This window comes from Acomys minous (assembly GCF_964271855.1).
Source record: "Acomys minous genome assembly, chromosome: 12".
NCBI classification, from domain to species: Eukaryota; Metazoa; Chordata; class Mammalia; order Rodentia; family Muridae; genus Acomys; species Acomys minous.
Window position 1 is genome coordinate 76,134,745 of NC_140493.1, and position 25,676 is coordinate 76,160,420.

Below are 25,676 nucleotides of genomic sequence, written 5' to 3' on the forward strand. Positions count from 1 at the left end.
AATGTTAGTCTTGCTTAATGGTGATTAATGAAAGCGCAGAGCAGACTGACATGTTGGAATACAAAATAGAAATTACTTGACTGTTTTAAGACAAACATAGGTTGACTTCTCCTGGATGTCTCTGCGATGTACCTCTTATGCCGTGGGCATGTGTGTGCGGGCTAACGTGTTGTTAGGAAGTGCACGAGCATTGGAGAATTGGAGAACTATATTCATCTGTGAAGAGAAAAGATGGCTAAGCTACTGGCCCTTCTGTCAGACTGCTCCTCTTACTCTCCTTCAGGCATTTCAGCAAAATCCCACCTTCTGTCTACTTCCTGTGACTCAGGGTAAAGTAGAGCAGCTACGTGACACACGGGCACTCTTCTACTCTCTAAATCACACAGATGCTGGGTGTGTAAGCTAGGCGAGGCTGAGGTGGGGGGCCGTCACTGGTTTGAGGTAGCCTGGGCTATAATAGCAAGTAACTGGCCATCCTCATCTACATATCCACACTGTCTCAAAAACAAACACAAACAAAACAAGGCATTCAGCCTGGAGAGCTCATTTCCCCTGGGTTGGTTCTTTCCACGGCTGACTCTGTTGATGTCGGCCGTGTGCTCTGGACCAGTTAGTAGACAGTTCGTTGGCTTCTGTCCTCTTGGTGATTATTTTCTCCAATAAAATGATTCATTTCAAAATTTACTCCTAAGAAATATTGCCAGTAGCTATGCTTGCATGGTCACTAGAGCACTGATTCACTTAATAAATGCATATGAATGCTTACGATGCTGCAGGCTTTACTCCAGGTACGAAGAGTAAAGTTGTAAGCAAGCCAGTTCTTACAAGCTTCTCCTCCAGTGGAGGGGAAAGAGGCGAGCTCCTATGTAGGGGCAGCAATGCTGAGAACAATGGGGCAGCATGCAGCTTCTCGTGTGAACTTGCTCTGTTCAACACACAGCTTCTGTCTGGCTTGTGAGTCCTATAGTGGGCTTTGAGGGGGAGTTTTAAATTCCTTACCAGGGAGCTCCCAGCTTTCCCCTTTGAGGAAGCTGAGATGAGTCGATGTGTTCTCGGCTATCCGTTTGTTTCTTGACTGATGACGTGCTCACAGAAATCTTGTGTGTTTTACTGGTTATGGCTAACGATGCTTCTCTGCATAGCTTTGAAAGCTGTTTTCCACCCAGCAGCTGAAACCCATCTGTTCCCCTCACAGGTTTCTTTGTGATGGAATCACTGTCTTGTTCTACATCGTTCTAGACTCCTGGGGAACAGAGCTATTGGCAAACTGTATGGGTTGGAGCATTCCTTGGAGTCACTCCCCTTCGATGATTTCTAGAAAGTATTGCATCAAAGAGCCGTGTCTAGACAGACATGTAGAAATGCTGAGCTTAAGGTCTGCTCCTGTGGCTAAGAAAATACCTTCGGGTACCTACCCAGCTGTATGGTTTTAGAAACAGGTGAACGTACTCTGCATTGGCCACCAGAGGTCTTGCCTGGGCCAGCCACTAGTACTTTAAGTCAGCGGCCGTCTCTGTTAATATTCTTTGTTAAGCTGTTCTTTTCCTTAGAGCTGAGCAGACTTGCTTAATAGAATTTCCATCTTTAGTGTTGCTGAAGTTCTGTGTTGCTCTTTTATACTTTGAGGCCATTCAAGCTGAGCTGACATTGCTCTGTGCTCTGTGGAGCGCATCTGGAGCTTGCACGGGCCTTGCCTGGTTCTACTGCAGAGCTCATGCAATGTGCCTAAGTCTGCTCAGCTTATACATTACAGTGGCCATCATGGGATCCTTGCTTTCTGTCCAGCTCCTGGATTAGTTCCACAGAGACCTATTACTGTGTAATCCAGCATTAATTCCAGGGCTCTTATTAAGCGTTACTTTAGATGTGCTGGAATGACCGCTCTGTGACAGTAGCCAAATGTTAGTTCTGTGTGTAGTGCCACTTAATGGCAACAAGTCCTGTGGTTTAGATTGGGGAGTGGGGAATTGCACTGCACATTGAAAGTACCAGCTAAACACCTTTAGAAAAGCCCTCAGTTTTCACCATTTGAAATATTCTTTTCCATAGCCATGCATGATGGCTCATGTCTATGGTCCCAGGATATAGGAGACTAAGGCCATCTTAGGATATATAGCAAGGCCCTGTCTCACAACAAAAACTATTCCCCTCCTCCTCTGAAGTTGACACCTCTCCTTCCTTCCCTCTTGTATTCTGATTTGTTTGTCCTGTAGTTGATATTATTTTCTTCATGGAGAAAAATTACCCTTAGTAAGACAATCCTAGAAATGACGGGGTGTGAGATGTGAACAGTTGGAAGCATTTAGACACCTCAGGCAGGGACACGAGTTCTTTTCACTCTTGGCTTCCAAAGTCACTGGATAACAGAAGCTTGACTTTTATAGATCCTACTGTGATTGATTTGGTAAGTGTAAGCTCTCAGATACTCCCTACTTGATAAATCTCATTCTAGCCGTTGAACAGGAGATAAGTAATGGACTGATGTGTAATAACTTTTTTGAGGATTTTTCTTGCTTGTCCGTGTGGTGGAGATAAGACCTTGTATCAGGTTGCTTCCATCCTTGCTGATCTCTCTCTGCTAGTCACTCCCTCACTTAACATTTTGCTACCACCTTGCCATCTCTCTCTCTCTCTCTCTCTCTCTCTCTCTCTCTCTCTCTCTCTCTCTCTCTCTCTCTCTCTCTCTCTCTCTCTCTTACTTACACAGTGGTCTGCCTGCATGACAGAAGAGGGCATCAGATCACATTATTGGTGATTGTGAGCCACCATGTGGTTGCTGGGAATTGAACTCAGGACTTGTGGAAGAGCAGACAGTGCTCTTAACATCTGAGCCATCTCTCCAGCCCCCCTTACCATATTCTCAAAGAAGAGTATGACCTCCCTTGGAATCTTGAAGTCAAGAGGACAGATTCAAAATAGTCTGAATAAGCTACAATCTGGTTTTGCTAGCTAGGAAACATTGGGCTTGTTCTTTTCCTTTATGCTGGCCATAGCACAATTAAGTTAACCTTTGTAGTTCTGACTGTGTGTTTCATATCCTTTGGGTCTTATGCGTGTCAGGTTCTAGATGAATTATGTGTTTTTGATTCTAGATGAATTGTTAGTAATATAAAACAGGAGCATGAGGCTTGTTTTTCCTTTTTCTTTAACATTTTTAAGTGTATTTGTTTTTATGTGCATGGATATTTTGCCTGCATGTATTTCTGTACACCGTATGCATGCTTGGAAGAGTGTGCCAGATCCCCTAGGACTAGAGTTATAGACAGTTGTGAGCCACCATGTAGGTGCTGGGACTTGAACTCTTGTTCTCTGGAAGAACACTCAGTGCTCTTAACCACTGAACCATCTCTGCAATCTCCAAGATTGTTTCCTCTGGGGCTTCAAGTAAAACTGGTCAGTAGTATGGGGAAATATTATGTTTAGATCTTTTCCAGCTAATATTCTCATGAAAATGAAAATCTAAGGGGGCAGGGAAGAACTACAGTGGCTGAGGCGTGGTGGTGCACACCTTTCCAGCACTTAGGAGGCAGAGGCAGGCAGGCCAGCCTAGTCTACAGAGTGAGATCCAAGCCAGCCAGAGGCCTCATAGTGAAACCCTGTCTCCAAACAAGATCTACAAATAGGGTTCATGTTAGTTCTGTCACCACGGATGTATCAAATACCTGTTTAGTCCATCATGGCAGGGAAAACACAGAGTTCATGGCAGCTGGGGTGTGTGGTAGGGAATCACACATCTTGATAGATTAGGAGGCAGAAAGCAGAACTGGAAATGGCTAGGTATAATCCTCAAGGCCTGCTCTTGCAGCCAGTGATCCAGTTTCCAACCCTCCCAAACAGCACCACCAGCCAGGGTCTAAATGTGCAAACATACGAGCCCACAAGGGCCATTTCAGATCCAAACCACAGCAGGTTTTGGTTCCTTTAGCCTAAGTATCACCAACAGCTACCCCTTCTCTGTGCTTTCTGTTGAATATTTGGTAAAAACTATTACTTCTTTATATATATATATATGTTTTTCCTTCTAAGCGTATGCCAACTAGTTTGAGTTAAAAAAAAAAATTCTAGTTTTCAGCCGGGTGTGGTGGCGCACACCTTTAATCCCAGCACTTGGGAGGCAGAAGCAGCCGGCTCGCTGTGAGTTTGAGACCAGCCTGGTCTGCAAAGCGAGTCCAGGACAGCCAAGGCTACACAGAGAAACCCTATCTTGAAAAACAAAACAACAAAAAAGAGTTGTATAAATAAATAAATAAATTCTAGCTTTCAAGCTTGGGTAGCAAACCTGACCAGAGAGGGGATTGTTTGGGGAATGGAGGGGCAAGCCTGTTAGACAGTCAAACCACATGAGCATTAGGACAGACGGGGTGGTTTGGAGAGCCCCTTCCGGGGGGTTGCACTTGGCTTTCCTTTCCTTTCTTAGAAAGGGTTTCTCCTGCTCACATTCTGACCTCATATTTTATATAAAAGTCAGCTCTAAAATCATTTTTTAATAGGAGAATCTTGGCTGACTCCAAATAATTCTCTACTGTGGTGTTTTCAACCCTGCCTGTATGTACATTAGAATGAACTAGAGGAATTATTCCAAAATGCCCAGATGACACCTTAGAAAAGTCACTCATTGTCTCTGAGGATGAGACTGGCAGTAGCCGCTTTTAAAACCCATGCGCACACGCAGATGGTTCATTCCATTTTGTACTAAGGTTGAAAGTCGTCATGGTTACAAGCACATAGCTAAGGTAGGTAATAGTACTATTTAGAAGTTTGTTATTCTCAGAAACCACCAGAGTTTTTTGTTGTGTTTTGTTTTACCACCAGAGTTTTAAGAGTAAAATTAAAAGATGTTTGCAAGCTATGTATTGCCTCTGCAAGCTTTTTTGTTCAACTTTAAAAAACAAAACACCTATCTGCTCTGTGGTTCTGTCTAATTGACGCACTCCTTCCTGATCACACTTTAACGCTGTGTCTTCAGCCTCTGTGATGAGAGATGACCCTTCTCCTTTGCACTCTGTTTTGAATTCCATATTACCATGCCTATGGTCTTTTCATCATTGCCCTCCAGGCCGAGGGAGGCTGTTCCTTCAGAATTCTCCCTTCTGTTAGTTATCTCCACGCGTTTGCATGCTGTTTGATCTCCCGCCAGCTTGTAATGCCTGCCCTCATTATTCGTTGCTTGGCATCTTTTCGTGCCTTGCATGCAGGAATGTTCTGTATTTGTCTGAATAAAAAGTGCCATACTTCTCAGACATCATGCTGCAGATATGTATCATTCTAGAATCAGGACAGGAGGTATGCAGTTTCTTGGGTTGGCTTTGGCACTTTCAGCTACCCAACTCCACGGTTGCAGTGACCTTTATTTGGATAGGTATCTTTGAGAACCACATCCTAGAAATGCTGGCTTGGCTAAAGCTCTTGCTAGGATTAATTTTCTATCTTAAATGAAACAGGATTTTGTCATAGGGCTCACTGTTTCTGAGTATAGATTGAATTTTAGGTTTTGGCAAATATATATATTTACATATATGTATACATATATACATATATATATTAGTTCATAAGTAATTATTCCCAAATAATAAAGATGCAGCATAATTTTGTTTTTACTATCACTTCTAATTTATTACCACTAAATAAAAAATAACGGAGGACTCACAGACTTTTAGTCTGTTTTTAGAGTAAGGAGGTTGTAGATACGGTGAGAGGTAGGGCGGAAACAAATACAGGACTGCAATATCACCCAACCAAGAAGTTTTAGCTTTGTAAATAGTACCATTTGTGTGTGTGTGTTTGTGTGTGTGTGTGTGTGTCTGTGTGCTCAGCTAAACAGCTCCAGTTTTTCTTCATTGTTCTTGTCATGGAAGATGAGACTACCTTCAGGGTGAGCTGGCTGTGTTACAGAGCTGTCAGGGAAAGAAAGAAGACTAAGAGCCTGTGGAACTGTTTTCCTGTCAGCTAACCAATTAGTCTAATTCTCTACTTTGCCTCCCTTAAACTGTGAGCTCTAAATAAATCACAGCGTCTCTCCTTAGAGGTGCTGACTGTGGGAGGCGTGGAGCGATGCACACCTGTCTTTCTGTACCAACTGTTTTCCTCAAGGAGTGCATTCACCTGAAAACTGTTGATGTTCCACCGGTAACTTTTGAAACTTGAAATTGCAGCTTAATACTCGTTTGGGTCTTATCATCTCAGCAAGGCAGCCAGCCGGTGTTGTAGGTTGAAGCATTTTTAGTCTTCCTTTGATTTTTCTCCCCCGCCTTAAATTTCTTTGTAAATCTTAGGGTATATAAACACTAAATCTTGTTCGGATTTGTGACAATGAATTGGTGTAGAAAAATTGGATCTGAAATATCCTTATGATGTACCAGCTCCATTTTCCAAGTTTTTGCTGAACTCGCACACCCTTTCACTAGCACTGCTTGGTTCCCCTAGGACATGTTTCTTGGCGATCCAGAATCCCTTAGGCTTTGGGAGACAAGTCAAATGGCATGTATTTCCAATGACTTGGTAGAGCAATTGACAGAATCTATGTGGGCATCTAGTATTAGCTAAATGAACTCTACCTCTCTCTCCTCTCTCTCCTTTCTCTCTTTCAGCTTGGCAGTGACCTTGGCGGGGGCATTGGAGGAAGTCCGGCAGTAAGTGCCATCTGTTTTTTTCACCATGGGAAGCTCTGCCCTGTTTGACGCTTTCCTTCATACACATTATCAGAGCCGCAGCTGCTCTCCAGCACTGCACGCCATAAGCTCAGCAGCAGTTTATGAGGGTAGAGAGTACAGGGTTATTAGAAAGCTTGGGGTCACATACCACGTGTGTTCTAGGGACATCTTTAGGGAGTGATGCTATGGTGCCTATAGAGATCTGTGTGCTTCTGACATTAAAGAGCTGAAGGAAATGGAACCTCCCATCTTGACGACAGAATGCCTTTATGCCCTGGTCTCCAGAAAGAACTTGAGAGAGTTTGCTGGACTGGTGGAGACGCTTTCCTCACAGTTGAGTTCCTGTGGGTGTGAATATCATCTCCCTCAGGAGAGCTTCCTGATAGATATTAACACCCAAAGAACTAGGCATGGCCAAACCCAAGTGGACATGGAACTGTTTAAGTTGGACGCCTCTCCCTCAGTCTGTAGACACAAACTCTTCTTTTGTTAGGGAACCTGTAGGCCTTTTGCACAGAATCGTGGAAGCTAAAATTGGAAACAAAAAAGACAAAATCTTGGATCAGTGTGTTCTTGCATCCTACCTGTGTCTCGACGAAGCTTCTAAAGCATGTGTATGTTTAACAGTTGTGAAAAAAGAGCAATCGAGATAATATGCTGATTTGATTCTTACAAATTCTGTAACTCCAGTGTTTTCTAATTGATTTAGCAACTCTGTTAAAGCAACATCGTAAGGACAATTCATCTATTCTTTCTCATCTCTTTCCCTTTTCTCCCCAAAGGTAGGACAGTCCTTCATCCCGTCATCAGTGCCCGCAACCTTCGCTCCTTCACCTACTCCTGCTGTGGTCAGCAGCGGTCTGAACGATCTGTTTGAGCTCTCCACCGGGATAGGCATGGCACCTGGCGGATACGTGGCTCCTAAGGCGGTGAGTAGTTAGCTGAGCAACGCTTTCTCAGTGGACAAAACCTAGATTACTTCTAACAAGTGTTACTTCCACTAACACAGAGGTGTTGCTCTTGTCCTGGGCTACCTATGAGGAAGACAAAAGGGAGCTGCAAGCTCAGCCATAGGGAGCATTGTTAACATCCTCCTTAAACATTTGGACTTAAAATTGGAACTATTAAATACTTGATATTTATTAAGTGTCTTGAGCCTCATGTTTAGAGACATCTGATTTGTCAGCATTAAAGTACATCTAGTAAAAACCTGTCACATCATTTTATAGTACATTGGCAAGAAACAGACACAGTAGAGAAAAGTGGCAGTTTTTGGTTTTTTTCTCAACTTCTGTTCATTTCCCCTTCTTCATTGGGACTATATAAGGATTCTAGAGCACAATCTTTCAATTTTGATTTTCATAGGTCTAGTATACCCCTTTTTTTGTAGCCCATGCTCAAACTCATGGTCTTTTGTACCAGCCTCCTTGGTGCTAGAATTAGAGCAGTGTGCTACTGTTCTCTACAGAGAGTGATCTGTGATAGCCATGCTTGCGGTTTCAGATGAGTGAACTCATTAAGTATGAAGCAGGCAGAAGTGAAAGAACAGATAGGAGCAGCAGACAGCAAAGATCATCAGGTTAGGCACTTAATAGCACCCAGTAGAAACAACTGGAGTAAAGCTGGGCGAGGTGGCGCATGCCTGTAATCCCAGCACTTGGTAGGCAGAGGCAGATGGATATCTGAGTTTGAGGCCAGCCTGTCTACAGAGTGAGTCCAGGACAGCCAAGGAAGGCTACACAGAGAAACCCTGTCTTGAAAAACCAAAACCCAAAACAAATACGATCCCAAAGAAAAGAAAAGACAGAGACAACCAGAGTAGCCCAATTGGGAGAGCAGGTGCTTACAACAGCAGACTCGACCGCAACCCTGAGACTGGACTTCCTGACTGAGAGAGCTCCAGGCAAGCAGAGGGTTTTCTCTGGATGAGTTTCTGGCTTCTGGTTCCCAAAGCAGGTACTTCTGTGCCATGGGAGAGACAATAGCAACCTCTGTTGGAAACAGTTTACCTCCTGTCTGTTCTCAGAGATGCGGTGTTTAAACTACCCTTAGATGGTTGCTGTTCTTTTCCTGTTAGAGAGGTAGGAGGTCAGGCTGACTTAGGGCAGGGAGTTTTGGGGGACACTTAAGATAGAAATGCTGGAGTTTGAGACACAGCTGCCCTCACTCCCAGAGTCCACTTTTTACAGGCACAACATGTGCCAACCTATTAGTGTCGTTCTGCCAGCCCCAGCCACGGTGTCCAGCTGCAGTGCTCCTCTTCAGAGCTCTTACTTAGCTGTGTCTTAGGACCCAGCCCGTTGCAGACTTCTCTGACGTCATTCAGATATGACTTTAAGATAGAAAGCTCTGTGAGTGACATTTCATTTACTAAGCTCTTGAGAGGGGTGCAGATGAGCCAGCCGATCTGAGCGTAGGCTTGTCTTTCTGAGGACCAGCATCTCATTTCTTTCTTTCCCCGTCTAGCTCTTCATGAGGGATCCTGCTGTAGCAGTGTACACTGGTTGTCTACTGTTAGCTGTCTTTGTATGCTTTCAAAACAGGAAGGAAAGACTGGGCGCACAGCTACCTGCCATGTCCTTTGAAAATGCTATCATTATCACATTCTCTTGAATGGCTGTTGTCACTAGATTGATAAATCATAGTTTGTCAATTATTCTCCTGTTGATATAGTATTTATGTTATTGCTTGGTGCTTCCCTCATCCTTTGTTGTGATGCTGCAGAGGACATCTTTGTATGTCCTGGTGTGTTTTGTAAGGATGTCTGTAGAGCACCATTGGAATTGCGTCATTGTTTCACATCTTAAAGCAGACATTACCAAGCTGTCCTCTGAAAAGCTGGTGTCAGATTGTTCCAATAAACCACAAAGAGTACCAAGTCTCCCAAATTCTACCTCACGCCAGGTATTGCTGGGTATTTTGGTTTTTTTGTTTGTTTCGTTTGTTTTGTTTGACCCTCATAAATGAAAAACAACATCTTGAGTTTTGTTTTTGTTTTTATTTTTTTTTCTTTTCAGTGTGGCTGGGTTAAATTATTATTATTCACTACCCATAAACTCTTTAGCTAGGGGTCATAACAGCTCATAAGCTTGATTTTTGTTTTTCCCTTAAGTATTATGAATCAGGAATATCCTATGATATTCTGAGGCCATGGATATATAATTAATTATATATAGAAAAATCATTCAGATTATTTAAATAACATTTGAGGTGTTTTACTATTTGTCAGAAATGTAATAGATTTAAATATAAATATATGGTCCTTGCACTTCATAGGGGGCTGGTATGTTGGAAATGTCTTGAAAGATTACACACGTTATTTTTTCATTAGTAGATTTGACCTCTTTAAATCATTTTTTTGGGCCAAATAGATATATGGTACTCATCAGAATGCTTACTTGTATAAGTATTTGATAGCAGTACTTAAAATGTAAAATGACCAAGTTGAACAGAAGATAGGGAAAAAAAGCCAGTTGTGCATAGACTTTTATTTTAAATTGCTCTTAAATAATTGAGCATGATCTCAAAATTCAAAAAATACTGCTTTATTCAGAGTCTTTCACACAGACTTAGGATTTGTTGTATAAAAATCACCATAATTTCCTGAGGAGTTGAATTTCCCATTATATGTTGGGAAAGAGTAGCACCAAGGTAAATCCATCCTGGGCCTTGTGCTGTGTTTCATCAGGTCTGGCTACCTGCAGTAAAGGCTAAAGGCTTGGAGATCTCAGGGACGTTCACTCACCGCCAAGGGCACATCTACATGGAAATGAACTTCACCAACAAAGCTCTGCAGCACATGACAGACTTTGCCATCCAGTTCAACAAGAACAGGTAAGAAGCAACATCCTGGGTTTGGTGCTGAGCAGTCACATGGCCTGTTCTGAATAAATGAATGCTCCATTCAGCAGGAGTAAAAGCTCAGCTGGCAAGTCCTGAATATAGAGTAAGCTTTGTTCAAGCGTGAGCTTCAGCTCTGGAGAACATGAAGTCTCCTAAAGTCCTGGGCTAGATTTCCAGCAAAACACACACGCACACGCACACACACACACAGAGTGGGCAGTGGGGAGAGGAGAGAGAAAAGCCCAATGTTTTTTGTTAATGTTCTTGTTTAGTGTTTTAAAGACAGGATTTCTCCCTGGTTGGCTTCAAACTCAGAGATCTGCCTGCCTCTGCCTTGTGAGTGCTGGGATTAAAGGCCTGCGCCACCTCACCTGGCTTAGTGTCAGTCAGAAGTTACGGCATATAGCCAGTGTTGGAGCAGGCCAGCTGAGCACACCACTTGCTGCTAGTCCTTCCATTTAGTTGTCTTGACAGTTCTTTCACTGTGATAAGATCCATGGACACTTGGACTGTGTGGATCCTGCCTCTTGACTAACATCTGGGTGTTCTTCCCTGTCTCTAGCTTCGGTGTCATCCCAAGCACTCCCTTGGCCATACATACTCCACTGATGCCAAACCAGAGCATTGATGTGTCTCTGCCTCTCAACACCTTGGGCCCAGTCATGAAGATGGAGCCTCTGAATAACTTACAGGTCAGAGTGTACTTCACTTGGAGAGCGTTTGCTACTATACTGCTTACTTTCCTTATCGGTAGAGTGGTCCATGTGTAGTAGCTTGTTTCCATTGCTGTAACACAGCACCCATGTAGAGAGGCATGTTGGCTTACAGTTTGGAGTGTGTGCGCATGGTGCCAACACTTATCACCCTGGTGAGGGCACTTGCCTTCCTTGTGTCATATGTAGAATTGTGGTAGATGACATGTGACAAGAGAACTGTCACAGTGGCAACATTGGGAACCAAGGAGAGGCAGAGGCAGTGACTTTTTTTTCCCCCCTTAAATAAAAACTTACTCTTCCAGCCAGGTGGTGGTGGCTGCTGCCTTTAATCCCAGGACTCAGGAGGCTAAGGCAGGCAGATCTCTGTGAGTTTGAGGCTAGCTTAGTATATAGAGTTCTAGGATAGCCAAGGCTAAACAGAGAGAAATTTGTCTTGAAAAACCAAAAAAAAAAAAAAAAAAAAAAAAAACCACCAAAAAACAAAAAAACACCGGTATTCTTTCAAAACCTAGACAGGCTTTCACAAGAACTACTGTAATGCCTTGGAAGGTCTAACGTTCCTAGTGACCTCAGCACTTCCCGTTAGGCCATTCCCCCATCTCAACTAAGCATGTTAAGGATCCATTCGCCTTCCCAATACACGAAACCTCTACGAAAAACTTCTTTTCTTGTGGTAAAGTTGGTAGCAAAATAGTTTGAAATAACTATGATGAGTTTTTATTTTGTTTTAACAGAAAACAAAACAAAAACAAGCTCTGCAGTTACTTATTCAGTTAACCTTCTAAGGCTTGTTTGTTTATTGAGATGGTCTCATTTAACTAACTCGGCATCTCCCCATGTAATTGAGAGTAACTGAACTTCTTATCCTCCAAGCTGTACCTCCTCTGTGTGTAGGATTCTCGGCGTGTACTGCCATGCCTTGCTTAAGACTTGCAGCTGAAGAAACTGCAGGTGCTTTAACAGAGGACCTGGGGTCAGTTCCCAGCACCTGCGTGGCGGCTCACAGCTGTCTGTAACTCCAGTTCCAGGGCATCCAGCACCCTCTTCTGGCTTCTCTAGGCACTGCACACATATGTTACACATACATGCATATACGCAGATACTTATGCACGTAAGGTAAAAGTAATACAATCTTATTTTTAAAAAAGACTCCAACTGAAAAGAAAATATGTTGATAATGAGCTCCCATTTGATCAAAGCATGAAAATAAGAAAAGGAAGAGGACTGGAGAGATGGCTCTGCAGTTAAGAGCACTGGCTGCTCATCCAAAGGTCCTGAGTTCAATTCCCAGCAATCACATGGTGGTTCACACCCACCATAAAGGAATCTGATGCCCTCTTCTATCTGATGCGCTCTTCTGTTATGCAGGCATACATGCAATAGGTTTTTTTTTTTTTTAAGATTTGTTTATTTATTATGTATGCACTGTTCTGCCTGCTTGTACCCCTGCAAGCCAGAAGAAGGCACCAGATCTCATTACAGATGGTTGTGAGCCACCATGTGGTTGCTGGGAATTGAACTCAGGACCTCTGGAAGAGCAGTCAATGCTCTTAACCACTGAGCCATCTCTCCAGCCCCACAATAGAGTTTTAATGTACATAAATAAATCCTTTTTTTTTTTTAAATAAAGAAGATGAGCTAAGACTTAGCAGAGGACTGTTACTCCCTGCCTAGAAATTGAAATGATAGACTAATTTGAATGAGACTGTGAAATACATTTAACATGGTGAAAGAAAAATACTAACCATGCCCTTTCCAGTCCAGACAGATGGGTCATATTGCTTGGGGTCCTAGAAATACCAATGTGAGACATGACTACTGATGATAAAACAACAAGGTACTATGTTGAACTTAGAACTAAACATTCTCCAGTACTTTAAATGCCACCACAAGTTCACGGACTACCTTGCCACAGTGGCTAATTGCTGCTTTTCTTAGCACCGAGTAAGAATTTTTTAGAGTAGACAAGTGAGTCAGAATATAACTTGGCTGAGACTAGAAGAAGAAAAACTAAGGTGATTCTGTAGATAGAACTGGCTGTTGCTATGAGGAAAGTACTGTGTTCAGGAGTGTTCCCAGCTACAGTCTTCAAGTAACTAACCCAGATATGCATCTGTTCTCTTCTCTCAGGGGCTAGCCTCCCATTGGCTCATCCAGCCCCAAGCATAATGACTAGAGCAGCCAGCACGCACGCATGAATGCTTTCCTTCAGAAGTAGGAAGGATATCTGGGTCATGGAAACTAGGACAAGTTCCCAAGCCTTAATAGAAAACAAAGGAATGTTAGCTCACTTGCTGCTTGCACTTCTAATTGACTGACTCCCACACAGGAACCCTCCTAAAGAAGGTGGGCCCTAATCGAAATCCCTCCCATGATGGTTCCCATTCAATATTGGGACTAACTTACTTTTCACACACCTGCTGTTGTAGAAAGCAGTCTCTAGGGGCTGGAGAGATGGCACTTCTCAGTGGAGGAAAGCTGTCACCCCTCTGAACACTGACTTACTGTCTGCTGGGAGAAGGAAGCATGTAAGAGGCTGAGGCGAGGGAGGCCTGCAGAGTTAAGCTTCCATTCTGCTCTTGTCCCGGTGTGAACAAGAAGAGTGGACACTTAACCTAGTGAGATTAGACCAAGAGCTTAAACCAAATACGATGCTATCACTAAAGCTTTTCATTAAAGTTGTTATAGTGTAGGGGCTGGGGAGATGGCTCAGAGGCTAAGAGCACTGCCTGCTCTTCCAGAGGTCCTGAGTTCAATTCCCAGCAACCACATGGTGGCTCATAAGCATCTACACTGAGATCTGGCTCCCTCTTCTGTCATGCAGGCGTACATGAAGGTGAAATACTGTATACTTAAATAAATGAATCTTTTTAAAAAATTGTTATAGTATGAAATACTGTAAGTTAAAAAGATAGCATTTCTTCATGTGTGTTTGTGCATATGTGCATACTTGTGTGCATGTGGACATAAAGGCCAATGCTTGGCATCCATCCACCTTATCTTTTGAGACAGGATCTCACCCAGCATTTGTTGATTCCGCTGGTCTGGTTGGCTGAGGAGCTCCAGGTGTCTCCCTTCGTTGCTTCAAAGTGCTGGGGTTACAGACACATTTCTCCATAACTGGCTTTTTTCTGTGACTGCTAAGGATCAGACTCAGATACTCACACACAGGCACTTTACCCATCAGCCTGCTGTTCCTGTGTGTGTGTGAGGATCACAGGTCAGCCCTTGGTGTCATTCCTCAGGAGCCCTCCTTGGTTTAGAGACACAGTCTCTCTTTGGCCTGGAGTTCACCAAGCAGGCTAAGCTAGGTGACCAGTAGCCCTAGGGCTCTGCTTGACACCCCACTGCTTGTATTAAAAGCGTTCCCCCCCATTCTTGTTTTTGTTTTAATGGGCTCTGGCCCCCATGCTTACACAGCAAGCACTTTACTGACTGAGCTCTCTCCCCAGCCCTAGTTACCTCTTAAAATACCAAGCAGATTATGCCCCGGATACAGGAATGAAATCCCTAGCAGAGATTTGACCCTACAGTGATTTACTGCCATTCCAGTACCGATCAGAAGAGCTTTTGTGAGGCTGTGTGCTCAGTGGCAGAGCTTGTCTGCCATGTATCAGGATTTAGGGTTTGATACGCACACACACACACACACATACAAACACACATACACACACACACACACACACACACACACACACACACACACACACACACACACACACACACACACACACCCCAGGTTAAAAGTCCAGCTCATAAATAGCATACAGAGTAAAATTTGCCCCACTGTGGAATTCTTTTGAGTTTATTTATATCAGATAATAATATTCCTAAAAAAGGAAAAAATTATTCCATTTAAATAAAACAAAAGCCTTAACAAGAGTCCAAATAAATTTTCTCTAAATGTGTTTAATTGACTCCATTGTCAATAGCTTTTTATTTCACATGTATTAGTTGCTTAGAAACATTTTCTCTATATACTCCACCGGCAAGTAACAGCTTCTTCAAGTCAGAGCCTGCAGAGACAATGGAGTTATGACATGCCCAGGAGTTCCCATGGCTGTGAACTTTTCCACTGTGCTGTAGCTGAGAATATTGATAGCGCATTCTGCCAGGGTACTTTTTACCAGGGTTATATAAGTACAGCTTACAGAATCACCTGGGGTTGGGCATGGAGTCTGTAACCCAGCACTGGTGAGGCTTAGGCAAGAGGATTGCAGCCACTGTAAGACTAGCCTGGGCTGTGCATGAGCTTCAGATTAGCTTGGGCAAAGTGTTAGAATCTGTCTCTTAAGAACAGCAAGAAACTAACTGTACAGGAAAGACTCAGACCCCAGCCTTCTCTCTACAACATGAGCCCCCGTTCTCCTCCTCCACAAAAGCAGCCTCATTTGCCTCTTCTAGTCAGTTCTTTTGCTGTTTGCCTCTAAGTGAAGCTGCTTTATTGGAAAGTCTGTGTTTTTGATGCCCCTCCCTCCCTTGTGGTCATTATCTCTGTGTTTGCTTCCACGCCTCCACTTTCCTGGTAAAGTTGCCTTCAAATGTTCCTAGTCAGCAATTGTTACTATAATGTATAGTCATGCTGAGCCATATAATGTAGGATTTTTCTCCATAAAACATGTTGTAAATAAATAGTTAATTTAATGTTCTTAAGCACAATTCAGCCCAAAGTTTTATTGCATTTATATTCTCCAAAATAGCCTGTCAGTTCTCCTTTCTTGACGTCTTTTCTGAAGTTTTAACCTACTCCACTGCAGACTACCTAGCTGTCACCCTGACATCCTGCAGCACCGCCCTCCTCTCCTACACATGTTCTCCCTAGTTGAGTTTTCTTTTCTTGTATTTTTTCTTTCATTTTGGTATGTGTTCAAATTCCAGCACCTTCCTGAGACTAGGGAAATAAATTTTAGGAGACATCATCTTTTTTAATATGTCTGGATGTTTTGCCTGCATGCATATCTGTGTACCGTGCATGTGTCATGCTTACGCAGGCCAGAAGATGGGTGTGGATATACTGAAGTTTCAGACAATTAGGAATCACTTTATGGTGCTGGGAACTGAACCCAGGACCTCCAGCCAGTGCTCTTAACCTATATTTTCACCTGTGTTTTTTTTATACTTCTCCTTTCTTGTCTTTACACTTCACACATTTGTATAGATCCTGGGTTAGGAATCATTTTCTCCCTACTCTGAAGCTCTTACAGTCCTTCACCCTTCTGTGCCCTATATTTCATCAATGAGAGCTCTTAGACTCCCCAGCCTACCCCACCCCCACCCCCACCCCGGCCTGCTCCATTATTCTAAAGCAAATCCCAAACACCAGGTTCACTTCCTCTCTGAGCAGTTTGTCATATATTTCCAAAACAAAAGATTCTTTTCTTAGAAAGAGCCACAAGAGAGTAATAGGATCGGGAGGGTGGCTCACTGGGTGACATGCTGGCTGTCCGAGCATGAGGACCTGGGCATGGCAGCACGTGCCTGTAACTCCAGCGACAGTGGACACAGGAGGCTCCAGCGGCATGCTGGCAAGCCAGTGTAGCCAGTCAGTGAGAGATTTGTCTTAAAAAATAAGTTGGAGCCAGGCGTAGTGATAAGAGCCTTTAGTCCCAGCACTTGGGAAGGAGAAGCAGGTGGAGGTCAAGGCCAGCCTCGTTTACATAGATAATTCCACGGCAGCCTAGACTGTGTCGTGAGACCCTGTCTCAAAAGAAAAGTTGGAAAACATAGTTCCTTTCTTGTTGCTGTGACAAAATACACTGACAAGAGCAACTTACAAGGAAGAGTCTCTCTTTGGCTTACAGTTCCTGAGGGAGCTGACGTCATGGCAGGAAAGATAGGACAGCCGGCTGGGAAGAGCAGGCAGTGAGGAAGGACACTAGGTACAGCTTCAAGGTTCACCCCTAGTCAGCCACTTCTTCCTGCAAGGCCCCCTCTCCTAAAGGTTCCACAACTTTTCCCAACTGACCCAGCAGCTGGGAATATTTCATATCAAACTACAAATGACCGTGATTAAGGAGGGCACGCAACACCAGTATCTGTGCACACAGCGAACTGCAACAATTACCCTCATGTCTTAAAAATACTACCAAGACTGTCTTGCAGCCAAGTACCTATTAATACTCGCTTTTCTAATTTGTCTTAGTAGCCTGACAGTTTGTTTCTCTGGTCCTCGGTCACACCCAGAGCCTTGAGCACACTTGGTAGCCATTCTACCTACACCCACGGCCCCTTGTTTAGTGCTGTTGTTTAAATTGCTAAAATGCACATACTGTAAAGGGTCATTGCCGTGTCCTTAGGCCTCTTTGCCATGTTGTTTGCTGTGTTTGAGGTGGTCAAACTGAGGACTGGTGGCAGGCTAAGGCAGTGCTGCATGACGGAGCTACAGCCCCAACCCTCTTTAGTTGTACTGTTTAATATACTAGCTGTTAGCCTCCACGTGGTTATAGAAACTAAAATCAATTAAAATTATGCAAACATTTCAGTTCCTCTACACTGGGTTGGGTAGCACGGAAGGCTTCTCTGGAGCCTCCCGTCCCTTCCGTCTTTTGTCCTGTACTTACCTGACTTGGAGCGCGTGGAGCTTCTGGAGTCTGTGAGTTGATATGTTTCTCAAGTGTGGACAAGTTCTATTCTTAGTCTTTACTGTCTTCCCCTGCCCTGTCATGTCTCTTCTCTCCTAGAACTCTTAGCAAACCGTTGAAATCACATCTCAGGCCGTTGAGGCTGTTGGTGCAGGGAGAGCTTGGTTATGTTTTTCTGTTCTGAAAATCAGACAATTTCTATGGAATTTTTTTTTTAACCATATCCTTTTTCATGAACTACCTGACTCCTTGTTAAAAGGAGTGTACTACGAAGGCTCGGCCAGCCATTTGGAAGCTGGGAACTTGGGCGAGGTTAAATTTAAAGTGAGTCTGAGCATTCAGTCTGTGTAAGGTCACTAAACCTACCAGCCCTCAACTGTTCTGTCTCTCTGAAGGAATTCATCTTCTGTTTTACACAGAGGCTAGGGCCTACTGTCTACCAGTATGGAAAAGAAATGGGAACCTAGGCCTATGATGGCATCTTAACCCTTTGTTTGTTTTTGTTTTGAGACAGAGTTTCTCTGTGTAGTCCTGGCTGTCCTGGAACTCACTCTGTAGGCCAGGCTGGCCTTGAACTCAGAGGTGTACCTGCCTCTGCCTCCCGAGTGCTGGGATTAAAGGCGTGTGCCAAGATGGCCATAGCACACCACTATGCAAGCCCTGAGTGCTGCAAGTCCTCCTAAGTATTTAAGAATCCTATGGTATTTTTGCCAATCTGTGTGTTCTCTGTTAAGCATTTTTGTTCTTATGTTCTCCTTCCTTTATGGGTTTCTGGTTGTAAATGTTTTGTTCAGGCTGGCTTCTACTGTGTAGCTGAAGATGACCTTGAACATCTGAGTTTTCAGGCTTAGGCTACCACTTCCTGTTTGTAGTGCTGAGAATTGGACCCAGGGTTTGGTGAACGTAAGGCAGGCACTCTTTCCACTCAGCCATATCCTCAGCCTTAAATGTGATTTCTGTTTCTGTCTTTGCTTCGAAGATGAGCAACACCTTCTTAAAATTTGTTTTTGAGCCAGCAAGATGGTTCAGCCAGTAAAGGTACTTGAAGCCTTAAGACAAACCTAAGTTGGAGCCCTGGAACCCACGTGATGGAGAGAGAGAACAAACTCCTGTGAGTGTCCTCTGATATCCATACACACAGTGTGGACACTTGTGTAAATATTCACATACATGTGAAGACAAATAAGGAATTGTAATATTTTTTTTTAAAGTTTGTTTTTCCTTTTATATAGACTCACCTTCCAGATGAATCTGTGGCTAAAGAGTCGTCCTTTCTGTTTCTTATCTTTTTATCTGTTATCTCTTAATCCTAAGTAAACTGTGCATAAAAGACTGACGTGTTGATGGGGGAAAGAAATAGGTGTGTGTCTCTTGATTCTTTTTCTTTGTGTATTTGTTCTAAAATAAGGCTGTATTCATTACTTGTGATGAGGGAAGAAAGTGTTGAAGACACCAGCTACAAAGAACAACGCCACATCTAATCCTTGTCCTTAAGACCTTTATCAGCCAGAAGGGGTTTTTTGTTTACTGTATTGCCCTAAGGAAATTCTGTCTCTTGTCACTCCTACTTTGTAGTCCTAGCTTGTGAGACAATCAGTCACAGATGGTGCCTGTCCCTGGTATTTCTTGTCTCGCATATGTCCATTCGCACCCAGAAAGTCTGCAGCTGCAGCTCTTGTACCAGAAAAACTGGAGAGTGCTTCCAAGCAGAAGACCTTTGCAGCAGCTCCCCGGGGATGAAGCAGGTCTGCCTGGCATTGGCAGACTTTGCTTGACTGATACACAGTACAAACACGTTCAGGGTTAAAGCCTCTTTGCCTTTTCAGGATCCACAGTTGGGGACTCCATGTAGCCTTTATGGGTGCTGCTTGTTCTGTATACTGGGTCTGTGGGGATGGTTAGCACAGGCATAGTACATTTGTACATACGTGCCAGTCAGATAAACAGATCCAATGCCATAAACACTTAAACAGTCCTAAAATGTCCCAGAAGAATCATGTAAGGAAATAGGGTCTTAATTATGAAAAATTAAAAGATACTTTGCTAACCAAAAATAAATAATTTCTGTGGCTATTTTAATACATTTTCCCCATCACATCAGGACGGTACCTTGTTCTTTGGGTTCAACAAAGAAATCTGTTATCTTGAATCTTAATATTTCTTTTTTACTAGACTGCACTTGATGACACTTACCTTTTTTGATAAGATAACTGAGATTCAGGTTGAAGATTGAATTCAGTGCTAGAATGCCTTCCTGGTGTACTTGAGACTCGGGGGTTGATTCCTAGCATCTACACTCACTTCCCTCAGATGATAAACAGGATTCTCCCGAGCAGTCCCTTTTGTTTTCTCTAGCCAGTACCTCACTACTAGATTGTCCTAAGAACATGTCTGAAGTTAGAGTTTCTATTGTTATAAAGCAACTTGAGGAGATAAGGGTTTATTTCAGCCTACAATTCCACAGCACAGTCCATCACTAGAGCTGGTGGAGAGCCATAGAGGAGTGGTGCTGACTGGCTTGTTCCTCAGGGCTTGCTTAGCCTGCTTTCTTAGCAACCCCGGACCACCAGCATAGAGGTGGCACCACCCGTGGTGAGCTAGGACTTTCCATATCAGCTGGCAATCAAGAAAATGCAGCACAGGCTTGCTTGCCCATAAGCCAGTCTGGTGGAAGCGTTTTCTCAACTGAGTTTCCTTTTTCTAAAATGACTCTAGCTGTGTTGAGTTGACATAAAACTAAGTAGTACAGGGAAGGGTTATTTCAGCTCACAGTTCCACAGTGTGTCATTGAGGATGTCAAGGCAGAACCCGGAAGTGAGACCTAGAACAGAAGCCATGGAGGAAGGCGGCTTACTGGCTTGTTCCTTCATGACATGCTTAGCCTGCTTTCCTCCCCACGCCCCCCCCTCCCAAGACAGAGACTGACCATATAGCTCTGGCTATCTTGGAACTCCCTAGAAGACCAAGCAGCCTTAAGTTCATAGAGCTCCTTTTGCACTCTGCGTCCCGAGTGCTGGGGTTAAAGGTGTGCACCACCACCTCTGACCTATTAGCCTGATTTCTTACATATGCCAGGACCGCCTGCCCAGGGGTGGCACAACCCTCAGTGAGCTGGGTTCTCCCACTTTAATCACTAATTAAGAAAATAAATGCCCCACTGCCTACCCTGTCCTACAGAGTCATGTTCTTAATTGTGGTTCTGTCTTCCCAGTTACATCTAGATTTCTGTCCAATTGTCAGAAACCAAGCAGCACACCTGTTAGCAGCAGCTGCCCCACCTGAATGCCTGCTTGTGAGCCATAGCAAATAATGCTATATTCTCATGAGCCCAGGCGCTCTGCTAGATTAGAAATCTGCTGGCAGTGTCAGAAGACAGTTGTTGCTGAACACAGCTCAGTTCTCAGGACACCCAAGCTCATGCCATCTGGAAGGGCCCCATGAGTGCCGTTCTTCAGGGGGGAAAGGCCTGTGCTAAGACCTCGAGCAAAGGATAAGGAGTTTTTAAAAAAAGTAAATAAAAAAATATATATGTATTAGTAGTAAAAAGTAACCTATAGACATTTGTTTATTAAAATCATCCCATCTATCATAATTATGAGTGAATGATAGAAAATGAAACTCAATTTAATCTTTTAGTTTGTTGCATGGTTGGAAATAGCTTTAACTATATGGTCTTTATGCATGTAGAGAACTTTGAATTTTCAGTACAAAACAGCTAACCCAGCTGGCCATGGTGGTGCACGTCTTTAATCCTAGCACTCAGGAGGCAGAGGCAGGTGGATCACTGTGAATTCAAGGCCAGCCTGGTCTACAAAGTGAGTTCCCGGATAGCCAAGGCTACCCAGAGAAACCCTGTCTTAGAAAACAGCTAACCTCTTTCTAGTCCCTCTGTCCTCATTGTCTTAAAAACTCTTTACACAAAGCTTTAGTGTACATAGTACGTTCAAGTTCATGAGAACTCTGGAATTGACCTGAGCTGCTGGACTGATGTCTATTTTAGAGTCAGACTCGCATTCACATTTGTATTTACTTGTACTGTTCTCCCTCCCCCCACGACCTCCCTCTTGGTTTGGTTTTATTTTTCGAGACAGGGTCTCTCTGTGTAGCCTTGGCTGTCCTGGGCTTGCTTTGTAGACCAGGCTGGCCTCGAACTCAGCGATCCACCTGCCTCTGCCTCCTGAGTGCTGGGATTAAAGGCATGTGGCACCATCGCCCGTTTACTTGTACTGTTCTCTTACGTTTTGCTCTACCATTATGTTTTTATAAGGTAAGATCTTTTTGGTTACTTTTCAAATGGATCGGTTATGCAGGCTTCATAATACGAAATTCATTACATGTTGGAATAAAACTTGAAGATGTGGGCTATAGCCTCCTGGTGTAACTCCTTATCATGTTTGAGGCCTGGGGTTAAATTCCCACTACCTAAAACAAAAGAAAAAGAAGACAAAACATGCACATGCATGTAGCGGTACTAAGGAGATGCTTAGGAAAGCACTATGAAGATGCATGTGTAAAGACTGTACAGTCTTGGGGCTTAGGCTGTATCTCAGGGGCAGAGCTCTGGTCTGATATGCACAAGACCATCTGCTCCATCAGCGAGAGTATACAATCTTACAGAGGGAGGGGTAGCTTTTATTCTTTTCTGTTTCAAAGCCTGTCTGTTTTTTTGGTAGAATTCACACTTGGGGTTTGAGTATCTGCAGGAATACTGTCAGTGTTTGTTATCCTAAACTGTTCTGCTCTGTCTTGTAAATTTTTATAAGAAAGGTAGTTATTTGAAATAAAATGTCTTCCTTAGCATATCTGTAGGTACCAACTGTGGATTTCACAGAATACGTTGCCCAGTCTGGCCTTGAGCTCACAGTTCTGCCTGAGTGTCCTGAGAAGCTAGGATTGCAGGTGTACACCATAATACCTGGCTTCGTTGCCTCTCTTGTTCCATTTAAGGAAAGCCTGATTTAAGGGAAAGTGTTGATAAAGTTAGTTGTCAGTCTTACTATTTTAAGAAGAAAATCCAGTTAGAAGTAGGGTTTGCTGGTGAATATCACTAGAAACTAATATAGTTTGGAAACTAAGAAAAGTTTTGGAACATTTTGGAAAGGTGTATGAATGAATGGTGGTCGTTGGTTTAGTAGCAGCCTTGGTGCCCAGGAACCATTCAAAGAATTAGAGGGTAACTACCCAGAATCCTTTGCTTTCACTGACAGCTTCTGCCCATCTATATATGACTTACTTCCATATGGACGACCTAGAGATAGATAGCATCTGCGCTCAGTGACCTGTCCTTCCATCCAGCATCTCAACAGCCATGTGTCTTCCTTTTTTCCACATTACGTTGGATTACACACCAGGTAGATCACAGGCACAGCTGTGACGCTAGTGATTTCCATTAACTTGCAGCCAGTGGCGTTCTTATGCTGTTATGAGGGCTTCTATAGCATACTAGTCTATGATGTGGTGTGCTACTATCTCAGAACTTGGTAGTGTATATTAAATGTGTTTTAAAGGGTCTTCTTACATTATTTGTTCAATGTATATATGTGTGATGTGGGGGTCTCTGTGACCTCCATGGCCAGCAAAGTAACACTCTGTGGGAAGCAAGAAGGCAGTTCAGTTCAGCATGCCTTAGTAGCCGGTGTTGGTTCAAACTTCTGGAGTCGGACCCTGAGTGGTTTATTTTAGGCATATTTAAGCACAGCACAATTTGGTGAAAACTCTGCTGGTGATAAATAACTCAGTCCCTTATGCACAGTAAAGCATACCTGTATCTTGAGATACAAGGTATGCTAAGTAAAGATCAGATGGGACTACCTCAAAACTTCATGGGACATTTTCCATAAAGATAGGTTCCATAGATTGACTGAGGAAAACAAGCTTATGATAAGGGTTGAGGGAGGACCCAGTATGGTCACACAGATAGCACAAAGGTCACCAGGCTATTAGCCTTGTCAACTCTCAGCCTTTGGGAGGATTACAGGTTGTGCATTCCTTCCTTTGAAGGAACAATCATGTGTGTTTAGCATTCCTGGTTCCCCTAGTGCTAATCTGTGATCTCCTGCAGGATGAGTGTGCACATGGAGGGGTCTGAAGACAAATTTGCACACATTGGTTATCTCTTTCTACCTGAGTCCTGGAGATTTTGACTCAGGTTGTATAGAGCTGGTGCCCTTACTCACTGAGCCATCTGCTAACCCCTGTCTTAAAGGTTAACAGCAGCTGTAGCTTGCCCAGCGTGTATAAAGCTCCTGGGTTCAGTTCCTTGAGCCTCAGAAAATAAGGAAAGTTTAACAATAAGCTTTTGTAGCAGGCAGTTCCTTCCTCCACGCCTGAGTATTAATGCTAGGATATTTAAGATGTGACAGCTGCAGTCTCTCCCAGTCCTGGCAGGGTATGTATAGCTGTCATTGAAAGGGAAGAGTGATGCCTGTGGGTGGGTGAGTTGGTTTGTTTGTTGAATAGGATTTGCAGAACTGCCTAAGGTAAGAGTTAACATTTGAAGCCGGGCGTGGTGGCGCACGCCTTTAATCCCAGCACTCGGGAGGCAGAGGCAGGCGGATCGCTGTGAGTTCGAGGCCAGCCTAGTCTACAAAGTGAGTCCAGGACAGCCAAGGCTACACAGAGAGACCCTGTCTCGAAAAACCAAAAAAAAAAAAAAAAAAAAAGAGTTAACATTTGGAGAGATGGCTCAGTGGTTAAGAGTACTTGGTGTTCTTTTCTTGCAGAGGACCCCGCACCCACATGGAGGCTCACAACCCAGTTCCAGGGAATCTGATGCCTTCTTTTGGCTTTCCTGGGCACCACGTACCCAAGTGGTGTACATATATGCATGCAGGCAAAGCACTCACATACATAGAGTAAAAATATAATTTTTTGAAGTTTAGCATATGGAAAACTGACCTGTGTCTAGATGAAAGGCCTTTGAAATTATTGGTGGCTATTTTTAGCACCTGATCCTGTATAAAGGAATGTACTAATGACTAGAGGAAGGAAAGGTGACGGATTGTGGATGACAGTGTCTGGAGAGCCACTGGCTTGCTCAGTGCAGTAGTGTCACTGGCTAGTCATCCTTTGGCAGAAAGAGGTCACATACACACTCTGAGTTTCTGGTTTATTTTCCTTCCATAGAGTGGGTTTGCTTTTGTTTTTTGTTCTTTGTTGTTGTTTTAATCAGGACAGTGGGGCTGGGTATATAACTCAGCCTGGAGCACCACAGGGGTGGAAGGAGCTACTTGGAGCCAGAGCAGAGCCATTCTTTTCCCTTGTCTTGAAGTTCCTGGTAGGGCATGCAGCTCATAGGAATGAGCCTGCTCCGATGATGAATGATGAACGTTGCTTGGCTGTGGCTGTAGTTAAACCGCAAACCCTTTCCTTTAAGCTCACAGTCCCAGCCTGAAGGAATGTGCATTCATAATTGTCTAAGCTGAGAGGCTGACAGTTCCACCTGTGTCCTAACCGTGTCCTCCTCTCCCCTTACCTCATTGACCTCATCTGCTCCTCCGCCTCTTTGTCTGCTGTAGGGCGGCCAGTAGGTCCACTGCTACCCGGAAGCCTTTAAACTGCCCGTTCTCTTGTCTGGCGTGTGCCCTCTCCCAACTTCTAGCTGCACCGCTTTCTTACTTCATTCAGGCCTTTGCTAAAATAGATTCTTTGAAGTCAGGGCTCACTCCTCCCTCCCCCAGTCCCTGTCAGCCGTGTTTTCCTCCTATGCTGCTTATCACATTTTAAATACATGGTTTTCACTCTCACCTCCTTCCCCACTCCGACTAGAGCAAACTGTTGAAGAGCAGCAGTTACTGCCCCTCCACGCACATTCGTAATCACTCAGTTCCTAGAACACTGCCAAACAACACAGGAAGGGAGTAGTAAATATTTGGTGTCAGGTGAGC

At 43.7% G+C, this 25,676-nt stretch overlaps 1 protein-coding gene across 5 annotated transcripts in view; it reads left to right on the top strand.

Annotated features, from left to right (window-relative positions):
* The window catches only part of AP2B1 (adaptor related protein complex 2 subunit beta 1), a 120,306-nt gene that overhangs the window by 67,275 nt on the left and 27,355 nt on the right, over positions 1 to 25,676 (top strand). For 4 of the 5 annotated variants that reach the window (XM_084748727.1, XM_084748725.1, XM_084748724.1 and 1 more), the window contains exons 15-18: positions 6,588 to 6,629; positions 7,433 to 7,579; positions 10,339 to 10,484; positions 11,056 to 11,185. In XM_084748727.1, the coding sequence (XP_084604853.1) occupies positions 6,588 to 6,629; positions 7,433 to 7,579; positions 10,339 to 10,484; positions 11,056 to 11,185 (465 nt within the window). The remainder of the gene's footprint in view (positions 1 to 6,587; positions 6,630 to 7,432; positions 7,580 to 10,338; positions 10,485 to 11,055; positions 11,186 to 25,676) is intronic. The other variant, XM_084748728.1, reaches the window with a different exon arrangement.